The sequence below is a fragment of the Octodon degus genome, unplaced genomic scaffold (genome assembly GCF_000260255.1).
Source record: "Octodon degus isolate 3935 unplaced genomic scaffold, OctDeg1.0 scaffold00070, whole genome shotgun sequence".
Taxonomy (NCBI): Eukaryota; Metazoa; Chordata; class Mammalia; order Rodentia; family Octodontidae; genus Octodon; species Octodon degus.
This window is the reverse complement of record NW_004524646.1, coordinates 123,711-148,000: the sequence shown is the minus strand read 5'-3', so window position 1 is coordinate 148,000 and position 24,290 is coordinate 123,711. Positions and strand designations below refer to the sequence as shown.

The 24,290-nt window shown below is 45.0% G+C and overlaps 1 protein-coding gene across 2 annotated transcripts in view; it reads left to right on the top strand.

The window, feature by feature from the left end:
- Nucleotides 1–24,290, top strand: part of Kcnk10 (potassium two pore domain channel subfamily K member 10) — a 126,865-nt gene that overhangs the window by 43,631 nt on the left and 58,944 nt on the right. The window contains exons 1-2 of one of the 2 annotated variants that reach the window (XM_004635112.1): nucleotides 10,089–10,144; nucleotides 16,019–16,353. In XM_004635112.1, coding sequence (XP_004635169.1) covers nucleotides 16,129–16,353 — 225 coding nt within the window. In that variant the 5' untranslated portion in view covers nucleotides 10,089–10,144; nucleotides 16,019–16,128. Of the gene's footprint in view, nucleotides 1–10,088; nucleotides 10,145–16,018; nucleotides 16,354–24,290 lie in introns of those variants that run through there. The other variant, XM_004635111.1, reaches the window with a different exon arrangement.

Sequence of the window (24,290 nt, the reverse complement as noted above, 5' to 3'; positions counted from 1 at the left end):
GAGAGGTGTGGCTCATCTTGCTTTTAATTGCTTCAGATATATATTTTAAAGCATCTCTCTATATTATATTATGTAATATTATACATATAATTATATAACAAAGAGATATAGATATAGATATATATACACACAGCACAAAACACAAAACAAATGTGGATAACAGAATTAGTGTTTATAGCAGTGTATCATCTACTAATTAATTACTATGGCATTATGGTTTCATTAGCTAATGGAAGGGGCATACTGAGTCTGGAGGATTTATTCACTCACAATTACATTATAATATTTTAAAAATGTTTTTTAAAAATTTAAATAATTACATTAGATCAGACTTGCTTCTAGTACAAATTCACTGTTACAGTAAACCCACTCCCATGGTAGGGACAGAGCCCTCCTGACCTAATCATCCCCTTTCTTTTCTCAGTGCTGGGGTGGAACCTTCTCCAGGCCTCATGATGCCGTGTGCTTGTCCTACCACTGAGACACAGCCCTAGCCCTCCCCTCCCACATCCCGGGCCTCACCTCTCAGCACTGTGCAGTGCTTGCACTGGGGATCAAATTTCCAATACTTTAAAGTTGGGGAGGTAGCTCGACCATCTAAGTGCCCACCTGACAACACAAGGACCTGAGTTCGATCCCTGGTACCGCATGCTGTGCTGGCCATGGAACCCTGGGAGCGCTGTGCTGGCCTCTAAAACCAGGTGTGGTGTTGCACACTTGTGATCCCAGTGCTGGGAAGGCTGAGGCAGGAGGATCACTATGAGTTTGAGCTCTGTAGTGAGACCCTCACCAAATAAATAAATAAATAAATAAATATTAAAATTTCAAAACTTTAGCTTTGGGGGCCACATTCCACGCCTAGCACCCAGTTTGTTACTTCAGTACAGTTTGGGCTGGTTGTGTAAAGTGCTTGGTGGTTGTATAGCTGTGGTCTCTAATTTAGAGTTAGCGAGATATTCAGTTAGAGTTAAATTTTACAAAAAACAATTTTTGCCTCAGTATGTCCCATGAAACATTTGGAACATACTTATATTTAAAAGATGTCTTTTATCAGAAGTTTAGATCTAGCCCGGTGCCCTGTATATTTGCTTGCTAAATCTGGCGACCCACATCGGACTGGCAAAAATGCTGTATCTCTTGTTCAGTGTGTTTCAACTCCCTCTGACCATTGCCAGGCTACTCGGGCTAAGGAGGATAGCATCTGGGAAGGTGCACATGATCTACTTCTGGGTCTAGGCCTGGGGCCAATGACAAAGCTAGCTGTGGAGGCAATTATTTCTGGGGAGAGTCAATGTGAATACTAAATCCCCTCAGCATACCTCATAGAGTGGTGAGAACATAGTAGGCATACAGTGTTTACAGAGGAGAAAATTTGGGGATATTAATACCAGGTTGGAAGGAAGCTGCGTCTGTAGCACACCTTTGTGAGGGCCAGGTATTTAGGCTGCATGTCCGTGGTGCAGATGGGTTTGCTGAGTTTAGCATCTCTGTCATGACGGCTAAATTGCAAGTGGCTTGGAAGGGGTGATTAAAAAACTCTTTGAATGGCAGGGAGCTCTTGAAAATGCCCACAAATGCCTAGACAGCTAGACTGAGTAATTTACTATTTTAATTGGTCATACCAATTTCTATGTATTTCTTTGTGTTCCCTTCTAGAAAGTGTAGGAGATGTAACCACAAGACTATTTCAGTGACCTCCTTGGTTGCAATTTCAAGGAAGTTAAGTTTGGGTTGATGGCAAAATGTATGATGAATTAAATATCAGCTGGGGATTTCTATGAAGATTGCATTCCTTGGCTGAAACCTGAAAATCCAGTCATCACATTTTACTATCAAAGTGGAGTTTTCTTTTATGGTTTTCTCCCAAGTTCTGCTGTTTACAAGGGTTGTGCATTAATAGCGAACATCTATTTCCACTGCAAATTGAATTTAGTTCCTTCATCCTGTTCCAACTGATTTAACTCTACTTTGTGTCGGCATTTAGCATTTGTCTTACATTTTCAAATAGTGTAGCATGGTTCTTGTAACTAGGGACTTACATTTTTTTGTATTTTATTGGGTGTTCAGGGTCTCACTACTAGATCAGACTCGAAGTGATCTGCCTGTTTACAGCCTCCGAAGAGCTGGGATTACAGGTGTGCACCATGCCCAGTCTCAATTGCCCTCTCAGTGTGCCCTGGGGGTGGGGCTGGCGTGGCAGGACTGGGGATTGAACCCCTGGCCCCTGTGCCTGCTTGTAGGCTCTTTAATCTGCTGAGCTATTTGGCTGGCCCTTAACTGGGGAGTTTCTTGAAGGAAATACACTACAGTAGCTGCTTAATTTCAATTAAACCATGCTATAGTTGCCTAGGAGACAGTTCTAGGTCTATAAATTATGAGACTCTTACCCAAAGTTTTAGACTTCATTAATCAGAGATGATAACACTTCAAAACACTTCTCGGTCTTCAGATGAATGGATTTGTACATTTCTTACGTCACTGGCTCTCCAGCCTTGTGAGTGATAATGTGGGGATCATTTTCCCTCTTAAGTTACTCTCTTCCTCCATCCCACACCCACTCACAGCCTCTGAGAGCTGCATTTGCAGTAAATCAGGAAATGTGCTGATGTCAGCAGCAGCCCTGATGTGCATTCAGGGGAACCGCTTTGGAGGAAATTACTCAGAGGGCGAATGCCGCGATGCAGAGAAGCTTTGCAGGCTGTTATGTAGAAACTGTCTCCGCTTCTTGATGGACCTTATTTATTTTGGTGACTTAGTAGGCGCGTTGAGGGAAGAGCCCCTAAAGTTTTTCTCTGTGTAAGTTTATCCTTTTTTTTCCCTAGGAGGTTTTAGTGACTACGAGACGAGCAGGGAGCCCTCATCAGCCACGTTGGCAAACAGAGATAGCGGCATTGCTTGCAAAGCAGAATGTACAGGGCATTGAGCCTGCATCTCCGTGACCCTGAGCCAAGGGTGATAAGGAAGCCAGGCCTCATGCTGCACAAATGGTTTATTGTTAAATGTGTATGGCTACACCTGAAAGCCCACTGTAGATGCACCCGGAATGTGCTGTTTAAATGCTTTCTGCAGAGTAAATATCTATCTTGCAGAGTGGGATTTCTGTGTGTGGCTCTGGGGTTGTTGTGAGGGCCACCTCAGTGTCTGCCTGATCTACACCACGGAGGCTGTCTCTGAGCAGAGAACTAAGGCAGGGCCTCAGTGGGGCACAAGGGCTACTTGGAGAAGGAAATTATAGGCATGGTGTGATGGCAATCCCTGAGGTGGTTCAATTTCTCTAGTGGTGCCCAGCAGCCAGGCTGCGGATTGGAGCAAAAAGAAGGAATAATACAGGGTAATTTCCAGGTGGCTTCACAAAAAAATAAAAAAGGAGGGGCGTGCCTTCCTCAGTGAAAGGGAAATGCTGAACATAGAGTCTAAGCTGGGTGCAGAGGAGAACATAGGGAGGGTGTGGTCGAAGGGAGAAAGAAGGCACGAGATGTGATGTAGGAGTAACCGGGGTGAGAGCCAGAAGGGTAGGATGCACATGTCGGCATCTTAGTGGGATTTGGTGGCTATAACAAAATGCCACAGGCTGGGTGCCTTTGAAACAACAGAAGTTTGTTTCTTGTAGTTCTGGAGTCTGGAAAGTCTCAGATCAAGGCAAATTCAGTTTTTGGTGAGGATGTGGCCTGGTTTATAGAGGGCTCTGTTCTCACTGCAGCTTCATGATGTAGAATGGATGAGTTGGCACTCTTCAGCCTCTTATGAGGGCACTGATGAATTCACGAGGGCTTTGACTTAACGGCCTGTTCTCCTCCCGTGGTACCTCCTCCTTAGGTCATCACAGTGGTGCTTAGTTTTCAGTGTATTGAGGGAAATAAAACATTCCAACCATACCAGCCATAGATTCTTTGAGTATTTTTGAGACAGGGACTATTATTAGCCCACTTCCCCATTTCTGGGTCAGAATGCCCAAGGCCTACAGCTTAAAGGCAGAGAGCTTTCTTTGGTTCGTGGTTTCAGAGATTTCGGTGCATGTGTGGCTGGCTCCGAGGGGGAGAAGCACTGTTGCAGGGACATGGTGGATGAAGCTGCTCCATCCACAGCATCTGGGAAATGGAGAGCAGGGAGGAGCCAGAGAGGAAGGGCCAGGGGCCACAAATGTCCCCAAGGTCATGCCCATGACCCACCTAGACTCACCCAGAGTGTGCTTTACTAACCTCTTAAGGGTCCCTCAAGTCAATTAAGTTGACAATCAAGATTAACCATCACAGGACACTTCTGGTGATGATGAAGTTTAGGACATGGTCACAAGGGAGGCAGGCTGCAGTGCATGCTGTTGGCACCACTGAGACTTCTCAGATGTGTTTTGCTCTCTGCATTGTCCTCCAGTCTTTGGGCATCTCCCTTTTTGGCTTGTTCCTACAGCCTTCTTCAGAGGACTTCCCTTAGTCCATCCTTTTCAGGATGGTTCTAGGACTTTAAGTTCCTCAGGAGTTTGGTGTAACCAGTGACTGGGTAGAAGTATGCATGACTAGCTTGCTTGCCTCCGAGTGGGACCAACTCTATGATGGAACTTAGACTTCAGAGTTCCTTATGGTCTCAGGCAGAGACTTGGACTTGATCTTTTACTTGTCTTCTTTGTCTTTGTTGCTTCCCCCATTTTCTTGTGGGTTTCTTCTGAAGAGATCACTTGGAATAATCACTTGCAATAAAACACAAGTGGAGCTCCTTCTGGAGAAGCCAGTCAAGTCAGGGTTGTGATGTCCTGAAAAGATGGCTTTGCTGAGGAGTTTGAGGGAATGGTAAGCTCAGGGGTTGGGTGACTGGAGAATGATAGAGTCATTTAATAGGAGGAAATCCAGACCGAGGTGGGAATCAGGGAGAGATTGGTGGTCACAGGGAAGAGTAGAAATGGAGGAGCCAGAGGGTTTGACACAAAGGAGCAGAGGCTTTGACACAAAGGTGTACAGTGCCAGTTTTCTGGGGCAGCGTGACCCGGACACATGGTGAAGAAGAGTGGAAATCTTGCTCCTAAAAAGCCATGCTCAGAGCATGATGTCCTCAGAGGAAGCCCAAGTGTCAGGGAAAAGGTACAGGAAGGGGTCTTAAAGAGGCAAGTGAAGTGAGTCAGATTTCTTAAGTACTTTCCTATATAGAAACAATTTGCTTTGATATTGTTGTAATTAATATAGAAACCTATACATATGTATTTTTTCCTCTTTATTTAGTTTTCGTTTTGCTGTCTATTGCAGATCTGTAAGAAGATCTTGAAGAGCAGCCCAAGTACTTATGGTCTATTCGTGCCCACAGAGGCTTAGGGAAGTGCGTGGGGATAGGAAGATGGCATGTGGAGGACAGGGGCATCAGGGGAGCAAGAGGTGCCCTGAACACTTGGGTGCTGCAAGACATGGAAAGGGATGTGGGGATGTTTGATATTCAGACAGAGAGTGAGGTTAAGCTCAACTGCCTAGTTTGTAGGGTAATGACAATAAACTTCTCTTCTGGATGGTTAACAACCTAAGTTTGCAGACCAAAAATTAGAGAAAGGAAGGGCTGCAAGGACAGCCAACATTTTGGCCCTATCCTTTCAAGGTCAGTGAAGACTCAGGACATAGGAGAACCTGTACTGTAACATCATGCAACTCAGTTTTGTCCCAAATTTTCTGATCAAGGATATTATGGAGCCACAGAGGAAAGTGATCGATGATGTGGAGTGTGCCGAAGGAGAGTCACATGGAGAGAAAACATTCTCTCAGGCTTTCACAGAGAGCACATTGTTCAAGCAATGGCTGTGACTCATCCACATGGCTGACACTGACAAAGGTTCTGCAAACTGCGGTACAGGTTTTCAGGATAAATCCTGAGGGGATTTGGCTGACCTTGTCAGATACAAAAGCTACATTATTTTGTTATATAGGTATTGCTTTATCTTGGTTTAATCATCCAGCAGGAAAGTATAAAAATGAAGTATAAAAAGTAAAACCATATTAATATGCTGAGCTGTAAAAGGTTCAAGTTAACAACTTCTGACATTGCCAGTCTTAGAAAAACCCACTACTATTATGGACTACTGGGCTATATTGGAATATTTTTCTGAATTCATGCACCTATAATATTTAAATGACAATGAAATACCCTTCTTTGACAAAATTAAACAGAAAAAGGGGATAGAAATGAGCAACTCTTTTGTATCTGTATATTCAAAATAGGATAGATATACAGCTACATTCTCTTAATTCAGTGAATAGAAAGATTTGTTCTAATTGTGTTTGTGGACAGGATATCATGTCTGCATCTTGTACAATGAGTAGCCACTAAGACAACAATATGCAATGTATTAATTATTGAAACTGTCCTACTAATTAGATTTGAAACTGTCTCATTACTGCTTGTTTTTCAATAAAGTTATTGAGAAAAAAGAACGTGCTGTGGGGCAACTGTGGGGTTTCAACAGGATCAAGGTGAGATTTTAGAGGGTTTTCTGGCTGCCCCAAGAAGCTGGGGTGAGAGGGGATCCCCCTGGGAGCCTGGTGAGGAGTGGGAACAGCTTTCCACAAGGCACCTGGGAAAGGCAGGCTTCTGTCTCGAAGGAGCGGCCCTGCCAATAGGATTTAAAATTGGAAGACACTTGGCCCCAGGGAAATGGAGATATTTTAGAAACTGCAACTGCTTATATTATTTTTAATCCCAAAGGGAGAAAAAAAAGAAGATATTTCCCTCTAAAAATGCTCTAGTTCATTTAAATTGTAGAGGAAAAACTTAGGGGAGAGGTAAATGTGTTATTCAGGAGGAATTTGGAAGAAGTCAGAGTCCCAGCAATAGCTGTGCACCCCAAGGCCTTGACTGTGGAGTCAGGACAAATGGGCCCATCTATTCTTGGGGCTGCTGGGAAAACTGGGAGGTAGGCAACCTGTGTCCGGGAATTGCTGTGGAGGAGTCTGTACTGTCCTGACCAACTTGGCACACACAGGAGTAGACTGGTCTGGGCTCTTGGAGCCTGGGTGGGTGGGTGGGTGGGTGGGGAAATTTATTTCAACAGAGAAACAAAGATATCCCAGCAGCTATGAGGAGCAAGCTGTCATGCCAATAGGATTTAAAACTGGATTTAAGACACTTGGCCCCAGGGAAAAGGAGATATTTTAGAAGTTCTTGAGGTGTGTCTGGTAGACAGAAAGAGAAAGTAGTGAAAGCAGCAAAGTGACACTGTATGGCAGAAATTGATTCATCAAGCTCACTGGAAACTCCTGGGAGCCAGGGTCTGTCGCTCGTGCCGGACAGAGACTTAGATGAGACCTCCCATCTCTGCCACCTAGTAAGCCACATCCAGAACCTCCTCTGTTTCCGTTCTCTTTCTGGTTTTCCATTGTGTGTGCTTCCTGTCATCTTTCCTTGTCCTTAAATGTTGCTGAGCTCTGTCTTTTACCCTTCTCATTTTATTGCTCCCTGTGGACATGTCACCCACTCCTGTGGCTTCAATACCCCTCACACACTCTTCACTCGTTTCCCTGCCCCAAATCTCAGTCCTCTGGACTTGGTATCCTCTGGAGAGCACTCTGGATGAGCCAGGGGACTATAAGCCCAAGCTTCCAGCACTTTCTGTTGTGGAGAACACCATGCTGTTACAAGTCAGACACTTGTGGGTCAACCCGGACTGTCTCGCTCCAGCAATTCTTATCACTCAATGATCATAAAGACTTGTGGGTTTTACTTTGGTTTTCTGTACTGGGGATTGAACCCAAGACCTTCAGACAACTATATCCCCAGCCTTTGTGATTTTTTTTTTTTTTGCTTTGAGATTAGATCTCCCCATATTGCCCAGGCTGGGCGTGAACTTGTGTCCTTTTGCCTCAGCCTTCCAGGGTGCAGTCATAGGTGGGACCTTTTCAGAGGTGGCTGGATCTAGAGTGTGTGGTGTTAGAACTGATTCATAGTGCTGTGCTAGGATCAAGGACACTGGGATTAAGGGCGTGAGTGCTGCCTGCCCTGAGCCATCCGCATAAGATATAAGGGATGGAAGGAGCTGTGGTCAGCCTTTGGTGCTCTGCTTCCTTCTGCCTGCCGATGGACTTTCTCCTCTCTGACACCTGTCACTCTGCCTTGGAGCCAGCTGATTATGGACCAAAACCTCTATAAACTGTGAGCTAAATAGACCTTTCATTTCTTAACTTTGGGTGTCAGGTATTCTGTCTCAGCAATGAGAAAAGGAACTAAGACAACCAGTGTATCTTTAGCATTGCTGCCAGGGTCATTCTGCTAAACCCAAATCAGATTCCATGGCTCCTTTGTTGACCTTGGTGGCTTCTTACACCCATTAATAAGACTTCTAAATGCACCATGGTTTCTTCTGCCTGCACCTCCAGCTTTATTAGAATAGGAGACTTTAAACCTAGTTATGCATGACCCACAGACCTGGGGTAATTTCCCAAACAGCCCAGGCTGATTCACAGCTGTCTGCGCTTGTTGTCTGCTCTTTGCAGTCAACCTTAGTCTCTTCCTTCCCCTGCCCCTGGCAGATAACTGAGCTTCTTTCTATGTCAGTGGGTTCCCTTCTTGCAAGGCTTTTCTGACCTCCTCCTTGGTGCAGCCACTTCCTCCTCATGTCACTGCACCCCATCCCTCTGTCTAGCATGGCATTGGCATGCTAGTTGCATTTATGTGTGTATCGCGTGTTCCGCTCTGGCTCCTGATGACAGGGACATGTCAGGCTGGCTGTGTACTTGCTCAGGACCAGGCATGGAGCAGCATGCATGACCTGATTGTACTGCATCTTCCCCACAGTGCTGCTATTTCTGTACCTTTCTGGGTAGGAGGGAAGGGCACCCCAAGAGAGGCTTGTTTTCTGCTTTGCCTAATGTTTGCTGGAAAGGGCTGGAAAGGTTCTTACCATGGGGAGGGGAAGCCTCCATCTTCCCTGCCATCCTCTGTCTTCAGAGCCTCTTTTTCTGGACCCTTCCTGCTGCTAAAGAAGAGCCCTGACTGGACCCGTGCTTTAGGAATGCCAGAAGAGACTTGGGGAAGATCAGGGAAACCATTAGCTCACCACTCCTGGGCCCCAGGTGAACCAGGCCCTTTGTGCTCCCCCAGGTGGGGTGTGCAGGGGTGGCAGGGCAAGGAGAGCCCCTCAGTCTTTGTCATCCTTAAGCCCAAGTGGATACACTTTGGCCCGATTCAGAAGGAGCCTGAGAAGGCAGACTGCAGCAAACATTTGCCTTTCTGGTATCAGGGAGTGGACTTACCAGCAAGGATTTGTGAGACTCAGTAGATTTTTTTTCTTAACCTAAAAAATATTTTGCATGCAGGAATAAAAGCAAACCTTTGATCCTTCAGGAGGAAAACAGGGTATTCTGACAGAAGTGAGTGTTGGGAGCACAGTGAACTGAATTCCTGCTCTGCCTCCTTTCTGATCCTCTCCAGCAGCCACACAATGCACCGTGAAGCACTCTCCTTACCCTGTTTGCCCTCTGAGGATTTTAACGCTTTGACTCTGAATGCCCACCGCTGCGAAAATCATAGTGGTGGGAGGGCTGCCTGTAGCTGCTAGCAGGGGTGATGAACCTGTGGCTCCTGTGCTGCAGTGGGGTGTTTGTCATCGGTGAAGGCTTTACAAGGTTCCCCGTCACAGGTTAATTGAAGTCCAACTTTCTTGGGGGCAGCTGTGTGAACTGAGTATCATAAATGCTGACCTAAGGCAAACTCACGGATGCATGAATGGAGAAACTCAGAAATGGCCCAAAGCCACAATGAAGAGCCTTCTCCTTGAGGGTATTCTACTAATGATATGGAGGAGGGCCGTGTGATCGATCTGGGCTGGGTACTCAGGGAAGACTTCTGGGAGGTGTAACACATGAGATGTCAAAGCAATAGCATCAGGAGGAGAAAGGAATCGGGAAGCAAGCTGACTCTCTGGCCTGGATTTGAGTGGGGCAAAGGTTGCTTGTAGGTGTGGGGCCCTGGGTGAGGCCCAGAGATAGGCAGGTGCCAGGTCCTGGAAGGGAGAGTCAGAACAAGCCACGGAGCTGGCTCTGCACCTTGAATCCTGGTGCCTCAGAGGTCAAAACCCCTGGGCCAGTGTGATCAGATTCACTCCAGAGAGCTCCAGGTGGCTGGGATGTGCAGGATGGATCTGAGGGCCTCAGGACTGGAAGTGGTGCCTGTGATTCAGGTGAGATGAGATTTCTCACAGAGAAGAAGGGAAGGGATAAGTGTGAGACAAGGGGGCAGCCTGTTCCTAATCTCTCCTCCCTGCTTCTGCTGTTCCTGTCTTCTCAGCTCTCTAGGGTCCTGGACATTTTATGGACCTTGGTCCCTTCCATCTGGAAGCAAAGGCTGGAGGGCTTGGGTGAGGGCAGTGGGCAAAGGTAGAGCTTCCTCTGGGTGACTTCTTGGAAACAGGGCTTACTCACCTATCCTCTGCAGACCAAGCCTTATTACTGCTCTCCCTGGACTAGCCTGATCACCCTTAAGGGACATGGCTGTTACACACAAACAGGAAAATAAGACCTGGCTGTTGGGTGTCTGACATCAGAGGGTATACACAAGGCTCTGTTCTACCAACTGTGGGAAGGTGTTTGCTTCTTTCTCTCCTGCCCTCTTTCTGACCGCACTCTCTTTCCCACCAGCCTGGAGTCTGCCCACATCTGAGGAAGCCTTGTGGGGACCCCAAGCGAACCTTAAACTAGGGCTTTTGGAGACTCTGAAACATCGAGGAAGGTGGCTCTGGAAGGATTTCAGACCTGGTCTGGGGTGAGAGGTTAGGGGAGAATGGGAGAGGAGTTGTTTTTTGCCTCCTGCCAGTGCATCTGCTGCCATGACTGTACTCTACCTGGGTGGACAGGCACCGTCATGTTGCTGTGTGACAGTGGCACTTGTGGGCTGGCTGTGGTTCAGGTTTCCAAGAGACACTGCGACCTTCGAGTGCCATTTGTTTCAAGGGTAGAAGTGGAGGCACTCGGGGATGGTGTCTGCTGGTGGGTCCTAGCATCACGTCACTGCTTCTCAGTTTGTCAGAGGACACCAAGGTTACCTCGTGGGCTCACCTTCCCTCCCCTGTAGAGGCGAGAAGATAAGGATCACTGCCTCCCTCAGATTTTTTCCAGGCTAAAACAGGTTCAGGCAGACACAAAGCTTTTGTGTGTTCTCCTGCTAACTGAAGGCAGAGATGTGTCGTACTCATCTATCTATTTCCGGGGCCAGACATGATGCCAGGCACCAGCCAATGTTTCTGGACTGAATATGTGAATGAATGGTACAGTACAATCTATGGGCTATGAGGAACCTGAGTAAAATAAAATCACTAAGAATTTATTTCATCATGAAAAAACCCTGATGTTCACATATATCTTGATATGTACCCGCACTGAGGTAAAAATGAAATGTGTTAGCTTTCCTGAGGAAACATTTTACAGTGAGCATTAACTAAAGGGTATTATGTTGAGACATTTCTTGTCTTACCAACTCTCTTCAGCCTTTGTTCTGCTGGCATGGATTTCTGTTGGTATTCTAGAGTAGGTCAGGCCCTCGATTTACATGGCCTGCCCATTATCGATACATTATGTGGGAAAGAATTCGGTCATCCTAGTCAGTCTCATTTGTGCCTTTCAGGTTGTGTTTCAGCCTTCTACCAGAAATTACTTTGTTTCTGATGGCCTTGCTCCTGTGCCCCACGAGAGAACTGACTTCGAAGTCAGAATACGGTAGTTGTGCTTCGGACTCCATTACCTCCTGGATGCTTGCCTTTGGTTTGGCTGTTTGACTGGGGTTGGTTTCGATTTCTTTACCGGTGTAGTGTACTCTGTAGTAGCCATAAGCAGATCTTGCAGAGTGCCCTTTGGAGGCAGTACAGGTGACCAAGAGCCACAGTGGCTGCTGGGATGCTTGTTGCTGGGCTTGCCTGGCTGGTGCATTTCCCATAGGCCGAGACTGAAGATGTCGAGATGCCTCTGCACTTGTTCCTGAGAGAAGCAGGACTCTGTGCATGGCTGATGTTAGAAACTTTGCTGAACCCTCCTGAGACTGCAGGTGGTCTAGGATGCTTACTCATCCTTCCTCCTCGTTCCTTCACTGGGGGCAAACTGGTGGCTCTCCTAGCCCCCGAGTCCCTCTCATTTCCTCTTGCACACGCATTTCCTCTAATAAAACCAGTGTATGCGGAATCCCTTCTTGACATCTGCTCCCAGGAGGACTTGGCCACACACAGTGTGACAATGCCTTCTGGTGTGGTCAGGTGCAGTGATGTAAGCAGAATGTTGCTCAGAGCGACAGCCACAGGTCTGTGCTCAGCATGGGACGGGGGTCCTATGATCTTTACTGCCATCACTGCCAGCACCACCACGGTCATCTGTCCTCTTTTGCTTCCTTGTTTGTACCAGGCATGGATATCCACAGCGGCTCATCCCAAGTCACAGGCAATTTTGTTATAGGGTGAGAGCAACTCTGGTTTCCAAGGGGAAAATGTAATAATTAGAACACCCTTTTGAAATTTATCTATCTAAAGCTAAAAGCATAGCCCAAGTCCTTTCCCAGTGATCAAAATCCGCAGTTCTATTTGCTAAATCAACCAACCCTAGATTTGGTCAAATGCACAAAGGGTTTTGAATTCCTGAGATCCCTGCCAGGATTCTGGACACCAACAAATATGCCCCCATCAGTAAGCCAGGGCAGTTCAATTGCTTTTCCTGAGAACCTTGTAGGGGCTAACAAAAGTGGCTGTTAAGAAGCTGAGTGACCGTTTCAAGGTCACCCAGTCACTGGTGAGTTTGGGACTAAGCTCTGGTTTCAGCTCCAGTGTTTTGGAGACTCTAGGAGTTGGTAGATTCTGTTTAAGCCCTGAACAGCCTCTTAGCAAATTGGCACTGGCTCGAAATGGCCTTTCTCAAGCTCAATACTACGGAGCCTCAAGGATCCGAGACTGAACCATGCATGACACAGGTTGGAAAAGTACACGTATTTCATTCCAGCTGGGTTCCAGGCTCAGGCCCTAGTTGGCCACTGGATGAGGTGACCTGGAGTAGTGCCACATGTTCTTTTTTTTTTTCCTGTGTTTTAGGGAAAGGTCTACAGGGTGTTCAGGGTCTCATGGCTAGACTGGACTTGTAGTGATTCTTCTGTTTACAGCCTCCTAAGTGCTGGGATTACAGGTGCGCACCACCACACCAAGTCTCAGTCGCGTTCTCAGTGTGCCCTGGGGGTGGGGCTGGGGATTGAACCATGCCCAAGTAGCACAGCCTTTATGTGTAATTAATGTTGGGTAAATGCTCATTGGTTAGGTTAGTGGTGATTCTCACAAGGCTTCTCCATGCAGTCTGCAGGAAGGATCAGCAACAACAGAAAATGAACATTGCTGTGTGCTAGACATTGCACTGAGAAATGTAGACCCAGTGACGAAAGATGAGCTTGCTGACTCTAAGAAGTATACAGAGGGGCTGGGGAGATAGCTCAGCACTCTAAGTACCTGCCTGGCAAGCACAAGGACCCAGGTCCGATCCTCAGTACCACATGATGTGCCACTGTGCCGGCCACTAAAACCAGGCATGGTGTCACACGCCTGTTATCCCAGTTCTGGGGAGGCTGAGACAGGAGTATCACTATGAGTCTGAGCTGCATAGTGAGACCCTGTGCCAAATAAACAAACAAATAAATGATTAAAAATAAAAGAAGTGTACAGACCAGGGAGGAAGCCAGGCAGGCTGAGTCTAACAAGAAGGGGCCAGCAGGACATCCTGGAGGAGCAGGCTGGGGCCAAAGCTGAAGATGTGGGAAGTTGACAGACAGATGAGGTTCCTAGCCAAGAGAGCGTCTGGAAGGTGTCGTGCTGGTATTGGAGTGCTGCTGTGTTTGAAGACCTGCTGTTCAGCCTTGCTGGAGGGTCAAGGTGATGCTTCCATCCACACTGACTGCGTGCTGTAGCTGGGCTGATGTGCCTTCCTTCCATCCTTCATCTGCCCTTCGTGTGCCAGGCACTGTGCGTGACACTGGAGCTCCAGGAGGAGGGGAGATGTGGTCCCTGCCCTGAGGGGAAGACTGCAGCCTAGTGAGAGCCCTGGGTAAGGGACCAGGCTTCTTTAGCAAGATGGTACAGCAAGCACCAGGAAGGGAGACCTGGGGGGGGGGGGTTGCTATTTCCTGTGACTGCTATGAGAAATTCACTAATATTAAATGATGTGGCTCTGAAAGTCACAAGTTCAAAATCAGTTGTACTTGGCCAAAGTATGCATAAGGCTGGTTCCTTCTGGAGGCTCTAGGAGGACACTGTGTCCCCTCGACTTTTCCACCCTCTCGGGGGAACATGTCCCTCCCTTGGCTTGTGCTCCTGCCTTCACTCTCCTCCCTCTGATTCTCTTCTGACTGTACTGGGCTTGCTCACAAACCAGAGTCAGCCCTGCATGTCACAATCTTTAATCACTGGGCATCCCCAGGGCTCATTTTGGTATGCACAGTAATGTAGGTCCTGAGGATGAGGCTGGGGTCTGTCTTTAGAGCCTATGCCCCCTACCACAAGAAATGGGTGATTCTGATTTACAGATCGTCAGTTCAGCATCCCAGAGAATTTTGTATGTGTGTCAAGTCTAAGGGAGATTTAGCACTAAGTGACTTCATTAGACAGAATACTATGTAGTGAAATGCTGATGTCCCAGGTGTGGTGGTGCCCACGTGTGATCATCCCAGTCACTGAAGGTGGGGGTGGGCAGGGCTGATGCGAGAGGAGCACAGTTTTAAGCCCAGCCTGGGCAACTTAATGAGATCCTGCCTCAAAATAAAAAAAGTTAGGGCTCTCATTCAGTAGTAGATATTTGACCTGCATGTGTGAGGCCCCAGGTTCAATCCTCACTGCTGGAAAAAAAAAATAAAAAATCTGGTTTTGAAGATTTAGGGGAAGGCAGGTGTTAACAGACTTAGATTTTTCTTAATGCCCCCCACCCCACCAGATGTTGTCAGGATCATTGATTGGGAGTAAGGACTGATATTCCCACTCTTTGATTTGTCCAAGTCAGAAACTGGACTGTTTAGTCCCCTGTGATGTGACATTGTTTGTTTCCCTTAGATAATTCTGCTTGTCATCTCCTAATACGTTATTTACACAAGTCTCACCAGAGACCTGGGCAAGAATTAGAATAATAAAGGGAAATCGAAATCGAAGTGTGAGGACTGCTCACTGCTTCCTGAGACAGATTTCTGTCATGTGTGACGGCATTACCTATGTGGCACTGCCTTGAACTTCGTGCCTTTGCAGAAAAGCTGCCAGCTTAGCATATTTATTTCCAAGGTAATGAAATTGCCCTTAAAGAGAACAAGAGACCTTAGAAAATTTCATGTTTTGAAAACCAGGGGACATTTCATTTCCCTTGGCTTCTTATTGGAAGACAATAGAAGAAAAATTCTAGTAGAATAGCTGTGATTGCATCGAAGTCATAGCTTATTCTATTAGGAAATACCTTTTGGATCAATTTTATTCTCATTTTGATCATGAAAGAGGGCTCCCTGACATAAATCTTCACTCTTGTCTCCTCCCCTCATCATGGTTGCCTGTCTTTGTCTTCACTACTGATAGTTTATAGAAAGCCAATCCTTCTTTACTGTCTTGAGTTTTGTCCTTTATAGCAAGATCATTCTTTTTGCCTTTGTTCTGTGGCAAGATAGGCTTTTTAAGTTGATAGTGTCTATCTCTTCTCCATTCAGGTACTGGAATCCTTGGCCTATTTCTCTTTCTCCAAGTTGGACAATGTGTCTGTTTCTCAAGTGTTGGTTGTGTTTCTTTCACATTGTTCAAATCAGGAAACCAAGGGAGGAGATGAATCATAAATAACAAAGAGATGGCTTTCTAGTTTGGACCTTTGTACAAAAATGGAAGCATTTCAAGCCCAATTAATACTTTTACTTTAAAATTAGGACTCCTGGTACCTAGCAACTGATGACGTTGCCAAGTGCTGGCTTGGTGACAGCTGGCAGAAGGAGACACCTCTGCTACACCTCTGGTGACTTTTACACTTTGTCTTTATAAACAAACTCTCTTTTCTCCTCTCCCCTCTTCGTTCCTCAGTGGCTGTTCCTGCGGCAGCCCCACCCGTGTGCCAGCCCAAGAGTACCACTAACGGGCACCCTCCAGCTCCCCGCCTCTCCATTTCCTCTCGAGCCACGGTGGTAGCCAGGATGGAAGGTGCCTCCCAGGGGGGCCTGCAGACTGTCATGAAGTGGAAGACCGTGGTTGCCATCTTTGTGGTCGTGGTGGTCTACCTCGTCACGGGTGGCCTCGTCTTCCGGGCACTCGAGCAGCCCTTTGAGAGCAGCCAGAAGAACACCATCGCCCTGGAGAAGGCAGAATTCCTGCGGGACCACATCTGTGTGAGTCCCCAGGAACTGGAGACGCTGATCCAGGTGAGTGGGGAGTGAGGCAGCTGCACACTGCGTGATAACATTGAGCTTGTCTCGGTGGGTCGGCAAGTTTTGCCTTTGATCCAGTTGGTCCTGGTAGTCAGGGAAGGCTTCTTGTGGAAGGTGACATTTAAGCTGAGACCTCAAAGAAGCCAAAAAGTGAGGCATGTGACAATGTGGGGGAGAGGTTAACACAGAGACAAAGGGCCAGGTTGTGCTCTGTATCAGTTGGCTTGGATCTGTGAATCAGAAACAGTGGCAGGAAAAAGGGGCTTTTGATTTTCAAGTTCAAGTCTTTTGGTACATGCTGATGAACTTCCTGATTCTCAACTCTCTGGCAAATGCTGAGATCAGAGGATGCCCTATAAGCCAAAGGCAAGAAGAATTCTAAACATATAAGGATGTGTTAAACTTTCTACATCCAGTGAGGATGAGATCTTATAAAAACTTGAAGACTTTGGTGGATTGAAATATTTTAGTGGGTCGATGGGAAATGAAATAATGAGGGCATCAAATTTGCTGTTTCTGAACACTTTTGGTCTCAGGCATTATACTGATGCAAGTACACCTCCCTGGGTATTAGTGGAAAAGCTTCATGAAGACATGGAGGTGGAGGAGCTGGGTATAACCTGAGGAAGCAAGGCAGAGCCGGCAGAGATGGGTGGGCGGGAATTGTAGAGGTGGACTGTGGCAGCAGAGGGCTCTGGGCCTCTGAGGGGCTATGATGGCAAGACTGGAACAGGAGGCTTGAGGAGTCTGGGAAGCTAGAGAGAGAAGCCAATCCCATGTGGAGAAGAGAAACCTTTGAGATTCCCTTGGAGGGCTCTGCCTTGGAAGGGAGGGCTGTCAGCTGCTTCTGAGATTGAATTAGATGTCCTCTGTTGGACACCTTGGACCATGAGGAATGGCAGGTGGTAGAAGGCAGTGACATCCAAGCAGGCAAGGGAGTCTCACCATTTTGAAGGTTCCAAGGTGTGAAAGGCAGAGGGATGGAAAGGACAGCTCCTCCAAGTCATTCTGAGGTATGAGCAGTGAATTCTGTGGGCTCTGTTACCCAGGATTGTGGAGAGTGGCAGCCTGGACTGGCTTATTATTTGTTTATTTGAAGTTACATTGATGTGAAGAGGAATTGTGATGTTTCTTATGATCTGGCACCTTTATGATATCATAGTTTTGAATCAATTATAACAATTGTAACTACAGGGGAACAAGAATTATATTTTCTCACGATGGGAATAAATATGATTTTATAACTATGTCCTATGTTTGTTTATTTATTTTTTATGTATTTAGTACAGGGTCTACAGGGTCTCACTACACAGATCAGACTCGTAGTGAACCTCCTGTTTTCAGCCTCCCAAGCGTTGGGATTGTAGGCGTGTGCTACCACACTCATTGTCAATTGCGGTCTCAGCATGCTCCAGGGGTGGGGCTGGCACAGCATGCTGGGGATCAAATCCCAGTCCCTGCGTCTGACTGAATAGGCGCTTTAATCAGCTGAGTTATCTGGCCGTCCCTCCATTTGGGATTTTATAACAACCCTTCCGCTCCCTCTGTGATGCTTTCCTGAAAACTGGTTTCAAAGTGAAATGTACAAATGCCAAAGACCTGTGTGAATGAGTGATCCTGTTTCAAAGCACTTTGACAATTAGGTGTTTTTGTTTGTTTGTTTTGTTTTTTGAGACAGAGTCTTGCTATGTAGATCAGGCTAGCTTTGAATTCACTATGTTGTCCAGGATGGCCTTGAATTTGTTGTTTTCCTCTTCTCTCTGCCTTCTAGTTGCTAGGATTTGAGACATACATCACTGTATCTAAAAACCTTTTAAATGTTAAATCTGGGCTGGTGCTTAGTCCACTGACCTATCTCGCCGGCCCTTGGAATAGTTTTAAGTAAGAATATAATTGCAGTTGTACATGTGATATATAATGGGGAACTTTTTACTTAGTTGCAATACAAATAATAATCTGAAGATGTTTTGAACTAAATCTTTGTCATCCCTGGGGTTTCCTTCCTTGGACACAGTGAGATGTGGAGAAAAGGGGTGTGTTTTCTTCATCTTTGTACCCACATGTAGCCAATGCAGTGATTTGCCTTTGACTACTGCCCAATACAGAAATGCTTTTGGAGCAAGCAACATTAGTGATTTCACAAGGTATCTGAGCTTATTCTTGCATTTGCTGATTAACACAACATGTTTTACTGCCCATCCTTTGACTCAAAGTTTAGAATGGATGCCATGGGGGTATATGGAGGCCCTAACTGTGGTGCTACCATGAGACATGTCTTCCCACTTTCCTGGATTGCTCAGTTTTATTTAAAATTTATTTTTATTTGCTTATTTTTCATGGATACATAAAATTGTGATATTTTGATACCATATATATACACATATACATATATAAGTTTAAATCAGTGTAAACATATCTCTTTTCTCAAACCTTTCAAATGATGAAATAGTAAAAATCCTTCTTTAAAGCTTTTTGATAATATGCAAAACATGATCATTATCAGTAGTCAGGCTTCTGTACCACAGAGCACCAAACATCCTCTATTTTGTCTAGTTATGACTTGGTTCCCTTAAACTCCCTCTCCTTATCCTGCCCTTCCTCTGCTCACCCTATTCCCTGGTAACCACCTTCCTACTTTCCGTTTTTATGAGCTTGATATTTTAAAATTCCACATATGAGTGAGATAATCCTCCCTTTCCTTTAAATTCTCCCACATTATAATTAAATCATAACATCATTATACTCTCAATGATTTAAAAGTTTCATTAACACGTGTTAGTGGAGGGCCGGTGAGATAGCTCAGCAGACTAAGTGCCTGCTTATGCAAACATAGGGACTGGGGTTTAATCCCCAGCACCACATGCCATGCTGGCCCTGCCCCAGGGCACAATGACACAGCCACCAAGTCTGGGTGTGGTGGTGCAAGCCTATAATCCCAGCACTGTGGAGGCTGAAAACAGGAGGATCACTACAAGTCTGAACTGCATAGTGAGACCCTGTACCAAATACATTAAAAAAGTATTAGTGGTGCACATTAGCAAGGTTCATTGTGATATTTCTGTATGTGCATGTAGTGTGAAGTGATCCAATCCAACCTCCCTTTCCTTTTCTTCCTCTCACCCTTCTCATTTTCTAGTAATCACTATTTTACTTTAAGTTGACTATTTTGCAGCTTCTACATAAGAGAGAAAATGCAACATTATGCAGTACTTGTCTTTCTGTGTCTGGCTTATTCCACCTAACATAACGTCCTTCTGTACCTGCCAAGTGGCAGGCCGTCACTCCTGTTTATGGCTGCATAAGACTCTGTTGTGCACACACACCACATCTTCTTTGTGCACTTAGGCTGACTGTGTACCTCTACTGTTGTGAGTAGTGCCACAGTACACATGGGCGTGCAGCTACATTTTGGTATGTTGATTTCATTTTCCTTGGATGTATACCCCAAAGTGACAGAGCTGAATTACATAGCAGATCTATTTTTATGGTTTTGCTGAACTTCCACATTGTTCTCTATACAGACTACTTATATTCTATTCAATAATTTGTTTGTTTTTCTCCACATCTTCTCCAGCACTTATTATTTTTTGATAATAGCCATTCTAACTGGGGTGTTAGTATTTGACTATAGTTTCGATTTACAGTTTTCTAATGGCTAATGATGTTGAGCATTTTAGAAATATATTTGTTGGTCAATTGTATTTCTTTTTTGAGAAGTGCCTATTTAGGTTATTTGCCCATTTTAAAATTGGGTTAACTAGGGTTTTTTTTCTTGTTAATTATATTTGAATTCTTTGTGTATTAATCTACTATATGAGCAATTTGAAAATATTTTCTCCTGTTCTGTAGGTTGGCTCTTCACTTTATCAACTTCTTTTAGTTTGATATGATCCCATTTGTTAATTTTTGCTTTTGTTTCCTGTGATTTTAGGGCTCCACCCAAAAAATCTTGATGTTTCTCTTCATTTTAAGTCTCACATTTACATCTTTGAACCAGCTTGAGTTGTTTTTCATAAGGGGTGAGAGACAGAGGTCAAGTTTCAATTTTCTGCATGCAGACAGAACTGTTTATTGAAGTGTTGTCTATTTTCTGATGTAGGTTTTTGCCACCTTTCCTGGCTTTATGGTCAGGTATTTGTTTTTGGAATCTCTACTGTGTTTTACTACCTTGTGTGTCTGTTCTTATGAGAATTTCATACTGTTTTTTTTTACTTTGGCTTTGTGGTATATTTTTGAATTAGGTGTTTTGGTACTTCCAGTTTTACTCTTTTTGTTCAGTATTGCTTTGAGTATTTGGGGTTCTTTCTATCTGAATTTTGGGGTTGTTTTCTCTAATTCTGCAATGAATGATAATGATATTTTGATGGAAATTGCATTGAATATTTGTCCCTCATTTTGACCTTAAAGATTTCTCAGTAAAATGAGGAATGTGTGTATGTGTATGAACACACATCCGTGTACACTTGAAACAATTTTATATCAACAAAAGAATCAACCCTTTATAAGGCACTGTATACTCATGATCTTAATCTTTCCAACAGTACTCTAAGTTGCATTTGTTATCCTCACTTAGATGAGAAAATAGATACTAAATGAGAGTGAGTTTTCTAACTAAAACGGCCAAGCTGGGACTCAAGATAAGTGGCTACAAAGACTTTGTGTAGATTGTTGTCTATAAAAATTGCAATTTTCTTTTTGAAAAATTTTAAAAACAAAATCTTTTATTTGTTTGATACAGGGTATTGTTATGTAGCTTGGACATGTAGTGATCCTTCTGTCTCAGCCTCCCCAGGTCTAGGATCACAGGCCTGCACCACCATGCCCAGTTCTGGGGCTGGTACTATGCGGTACCAGGGACCATACCTGGGTCTTTGTGCTTGCCAGGTAGGCACTTAGACTTCTGAGCTATTTCTGCAGTCCTCAATTCTCTTTTAAAGATTTGCTTTATACTTAAGAATTTTAGTAGTGAAACATTAGAGTTCCTTGCTCCCTAAGAGGAAGGAACTTCCCACTTGGCCCTATTTCTTCTCCTTACACTCATTGAGCATTTATTAGCACTGGGGTACTTTAGCTGTCCCCCTACAGTGATCTCAGGATTTATACTTAGGTTTATTTGTAATCTTTCCCACAACGTAGGTTAAGAAGGTTTAATTGCGGCTTCTGTTTCAATCAAGAGTGAAATCATTATGTTTTTGTCCTTTGCTTCATTGATCTTTGTAGGAATGAAAATGACTGCACTTACGGGCCAGGGAGCACTCTCACACCGTATGCCTCTGAGCAGCATTGAGTGCAGTGCTTCAAAGAGACACAGTGTTTGAATATGGTTTGCCTTTATATTTGACAAGGTTTCAGTGTGCAATGGATGAAAATTGGAAAACAGTTTTGTGACGCATGTGGGTTGGGTCAGTGTCACACATGTAGTTCAGTGTGGCCACGAACACATTATATAGCTCAGGTTGGCCTTGAATTCACAAGTGTCCTGCTTCAGACTCCCCAGTGCTGGGACAACAGACATGCCACACCATGCCTGGCTGGACACATAGTATTGCTGTATCCCAGCAAAGTCTGAAAGGAGTGACCAGTTTCCAGAAAATTAGATCAGTGCTATTTATTAGGAACTGTATCTTGACTGGATCAATTGAATCAAGCATAATGGTAAATTAGAAGGTGGGACTCATATTAATCATAATTAAAAAGACTATCCAGAACAGCATGGCTTCACAGAGTGCCTGGAAAGTTCAGAAGAGCCATAGCTGGGCAGAGATGCTTATCTGACAAATTTAATCATTTCATAGGAACTCCAGAAGAGGCCAGTGATTCATTGTCCCCTGTTATGCTGGAAAGTGTCTCAATTATCCATCTTTTAATTAATTAATTAATTCATAACATTCATTCATTCATTGATTCATGTACTCTTTATTTGAAGGTCAATTGGACTCCTGTTGTATCAGACAGTGTTTGGGTTTCCAGGGATAGACAGGATGGAAACAAAACTCATCTTTTTAAAAAATGTATTTTAGTACAGGGTCCACAGGGTCTACAGGGTCTCATTATGTAGATCAGACTCATGGTGATTCTCCTGTTCTCAGCTTCCCAAGTGCTGGGATTACAGGCATGTGCCACCACATCCAGTCTCAATCACCATTTCAGCGCGCCCCAGGGGTGGAGTCGGCACAGCACACTAGGAATCAATCCCAGCCGCTGCACTAATATAACTCATCTTGAGCAAGTTATTTATTAATCTCTTTGTGTTACAGCTTCATTACCAATAAATGCAAAATCCCCTGCCCCTAAGGAGTAGGAGAATTAAATACAAAATTCTTGGGCAAGGCTTTGGACTACCCTTGGCACCCTGTGACTACTCAGGACAGATAACCATGGCTACTTCCATCACAGCTCTTGTTAGTGTTGTTCAAGTAGCTCAGAGTTTCAAAGAGTAGTTCTTAATAGGGTTGGGGCGGCCACTAATGATTTCCTCCAGAGGACATTTGGCAGTGTCTGGAGAGATGTCACACTGGGGAGGCACTGCAGATATCTAGTGGACAGAGGCCAGGGATGCTTCTAAACATATTACAAAAGACAACAATATGCAAGGTATTAATTATTGTAACTGTACTACTAACCTGTTTTCAAACTATCTCATTGCTACTTCTTTCTCAATAAAATTATTGAAGTGAAAAAGTAAACATATTACACTACACTGTAGTCCCTCCCCCCCACACAAAGAATAATCTAGTACAAATAGCAACAGGTTGCAAAGCCTTGGAGGAAAAAAGTGTATAATCCAGTAATTCGAATTCCATGGAACAGAGTTATTACATATACATGAAAAATGGGAGTCTCAGTGGGACAATCAGAAGTCAAGAATAGTTTTGTGGCTATTTATGTCCCTACCCAGTGAGGATGGTCTTGGTGTCCATTTATGGGTGAGGCGATGAGGGATTGTAAGATGATACTGTATGTGCCAGCTTACCTGGTCAGCAGGAGGAGGATCCAGTCTGACCACAGAGCCCACGCTCTGAACCACTATGCATCTGAACAGAAACGTGAAATGGATGAGGAGGGGGCATTTCTTAGGCAGGCCACAGCTGCAGGGGATTACAGTAGTTGGTGTGTTGTCTATTGAAGAAGCCACAGTAGTTACTTTAGCTTGGCTGAGAGAGATGGGAAGAGGTGGCCAGAAGTGAGTCTGAGAAAGGGAGTGAGACTGGATTGGAAGGTGCCTGGAGAGCCCCGCTGAGGAATTCAGGCTTCTTGTTGTGGGGACTGGGGAGCCGCTGAGAGAGTTAATCAAGGCAGTGATACAATGGGAACTTCCTGTTGAAAAAGTAAGTCCTTTCGCAATGGCAAAGCTGGGGTGGAAAAAGGAGAAAAGGGAGGTAGAAAGGTCAGCTTGAAAAATATGGTAACACCGTAAGTGAGAGGTGCTAAGAGATTGAGGAGCCATAAGGACTATTGAGGATGACTCATTCGTCATTAGGCAAAGCCTTCTGGAGCGCTGCTATGTGCGCTATGTCCCTGCCTGTATGAGCAGAGGTCCCGGGCGCCCAAGCATCCAGATTCTGGATTTACTCCACCCAGGTGAAGTTCTTTTCCCATGTACAGACTGGGCTACTTGGGCAAGGGTCATAGTCACCTCGAGATTAGATTTCCTTTTCAAAAATGAAGACTGTGAAGTATCTATCTGTGAAGGTGACTGGAGGAAAGGCATAACCAAGACGGATCAGTGACCTTAGGTATTGTTATTGCTACAATTTATTTGTTAGGGAAGGAAGGAAATAGGAGACCTTAAATCTCTCTCTCTCTCTCTCTCTCTCTCTCTCTCTCTCTCTCTCTTTGTTTGGTGGTACCCAGGATCAAACTCAGGACCTTGTACTTGCCAGGCAAGCACTTATTCCACTGAGCTATCTCCTCAGCCCTAAATCTCTTAA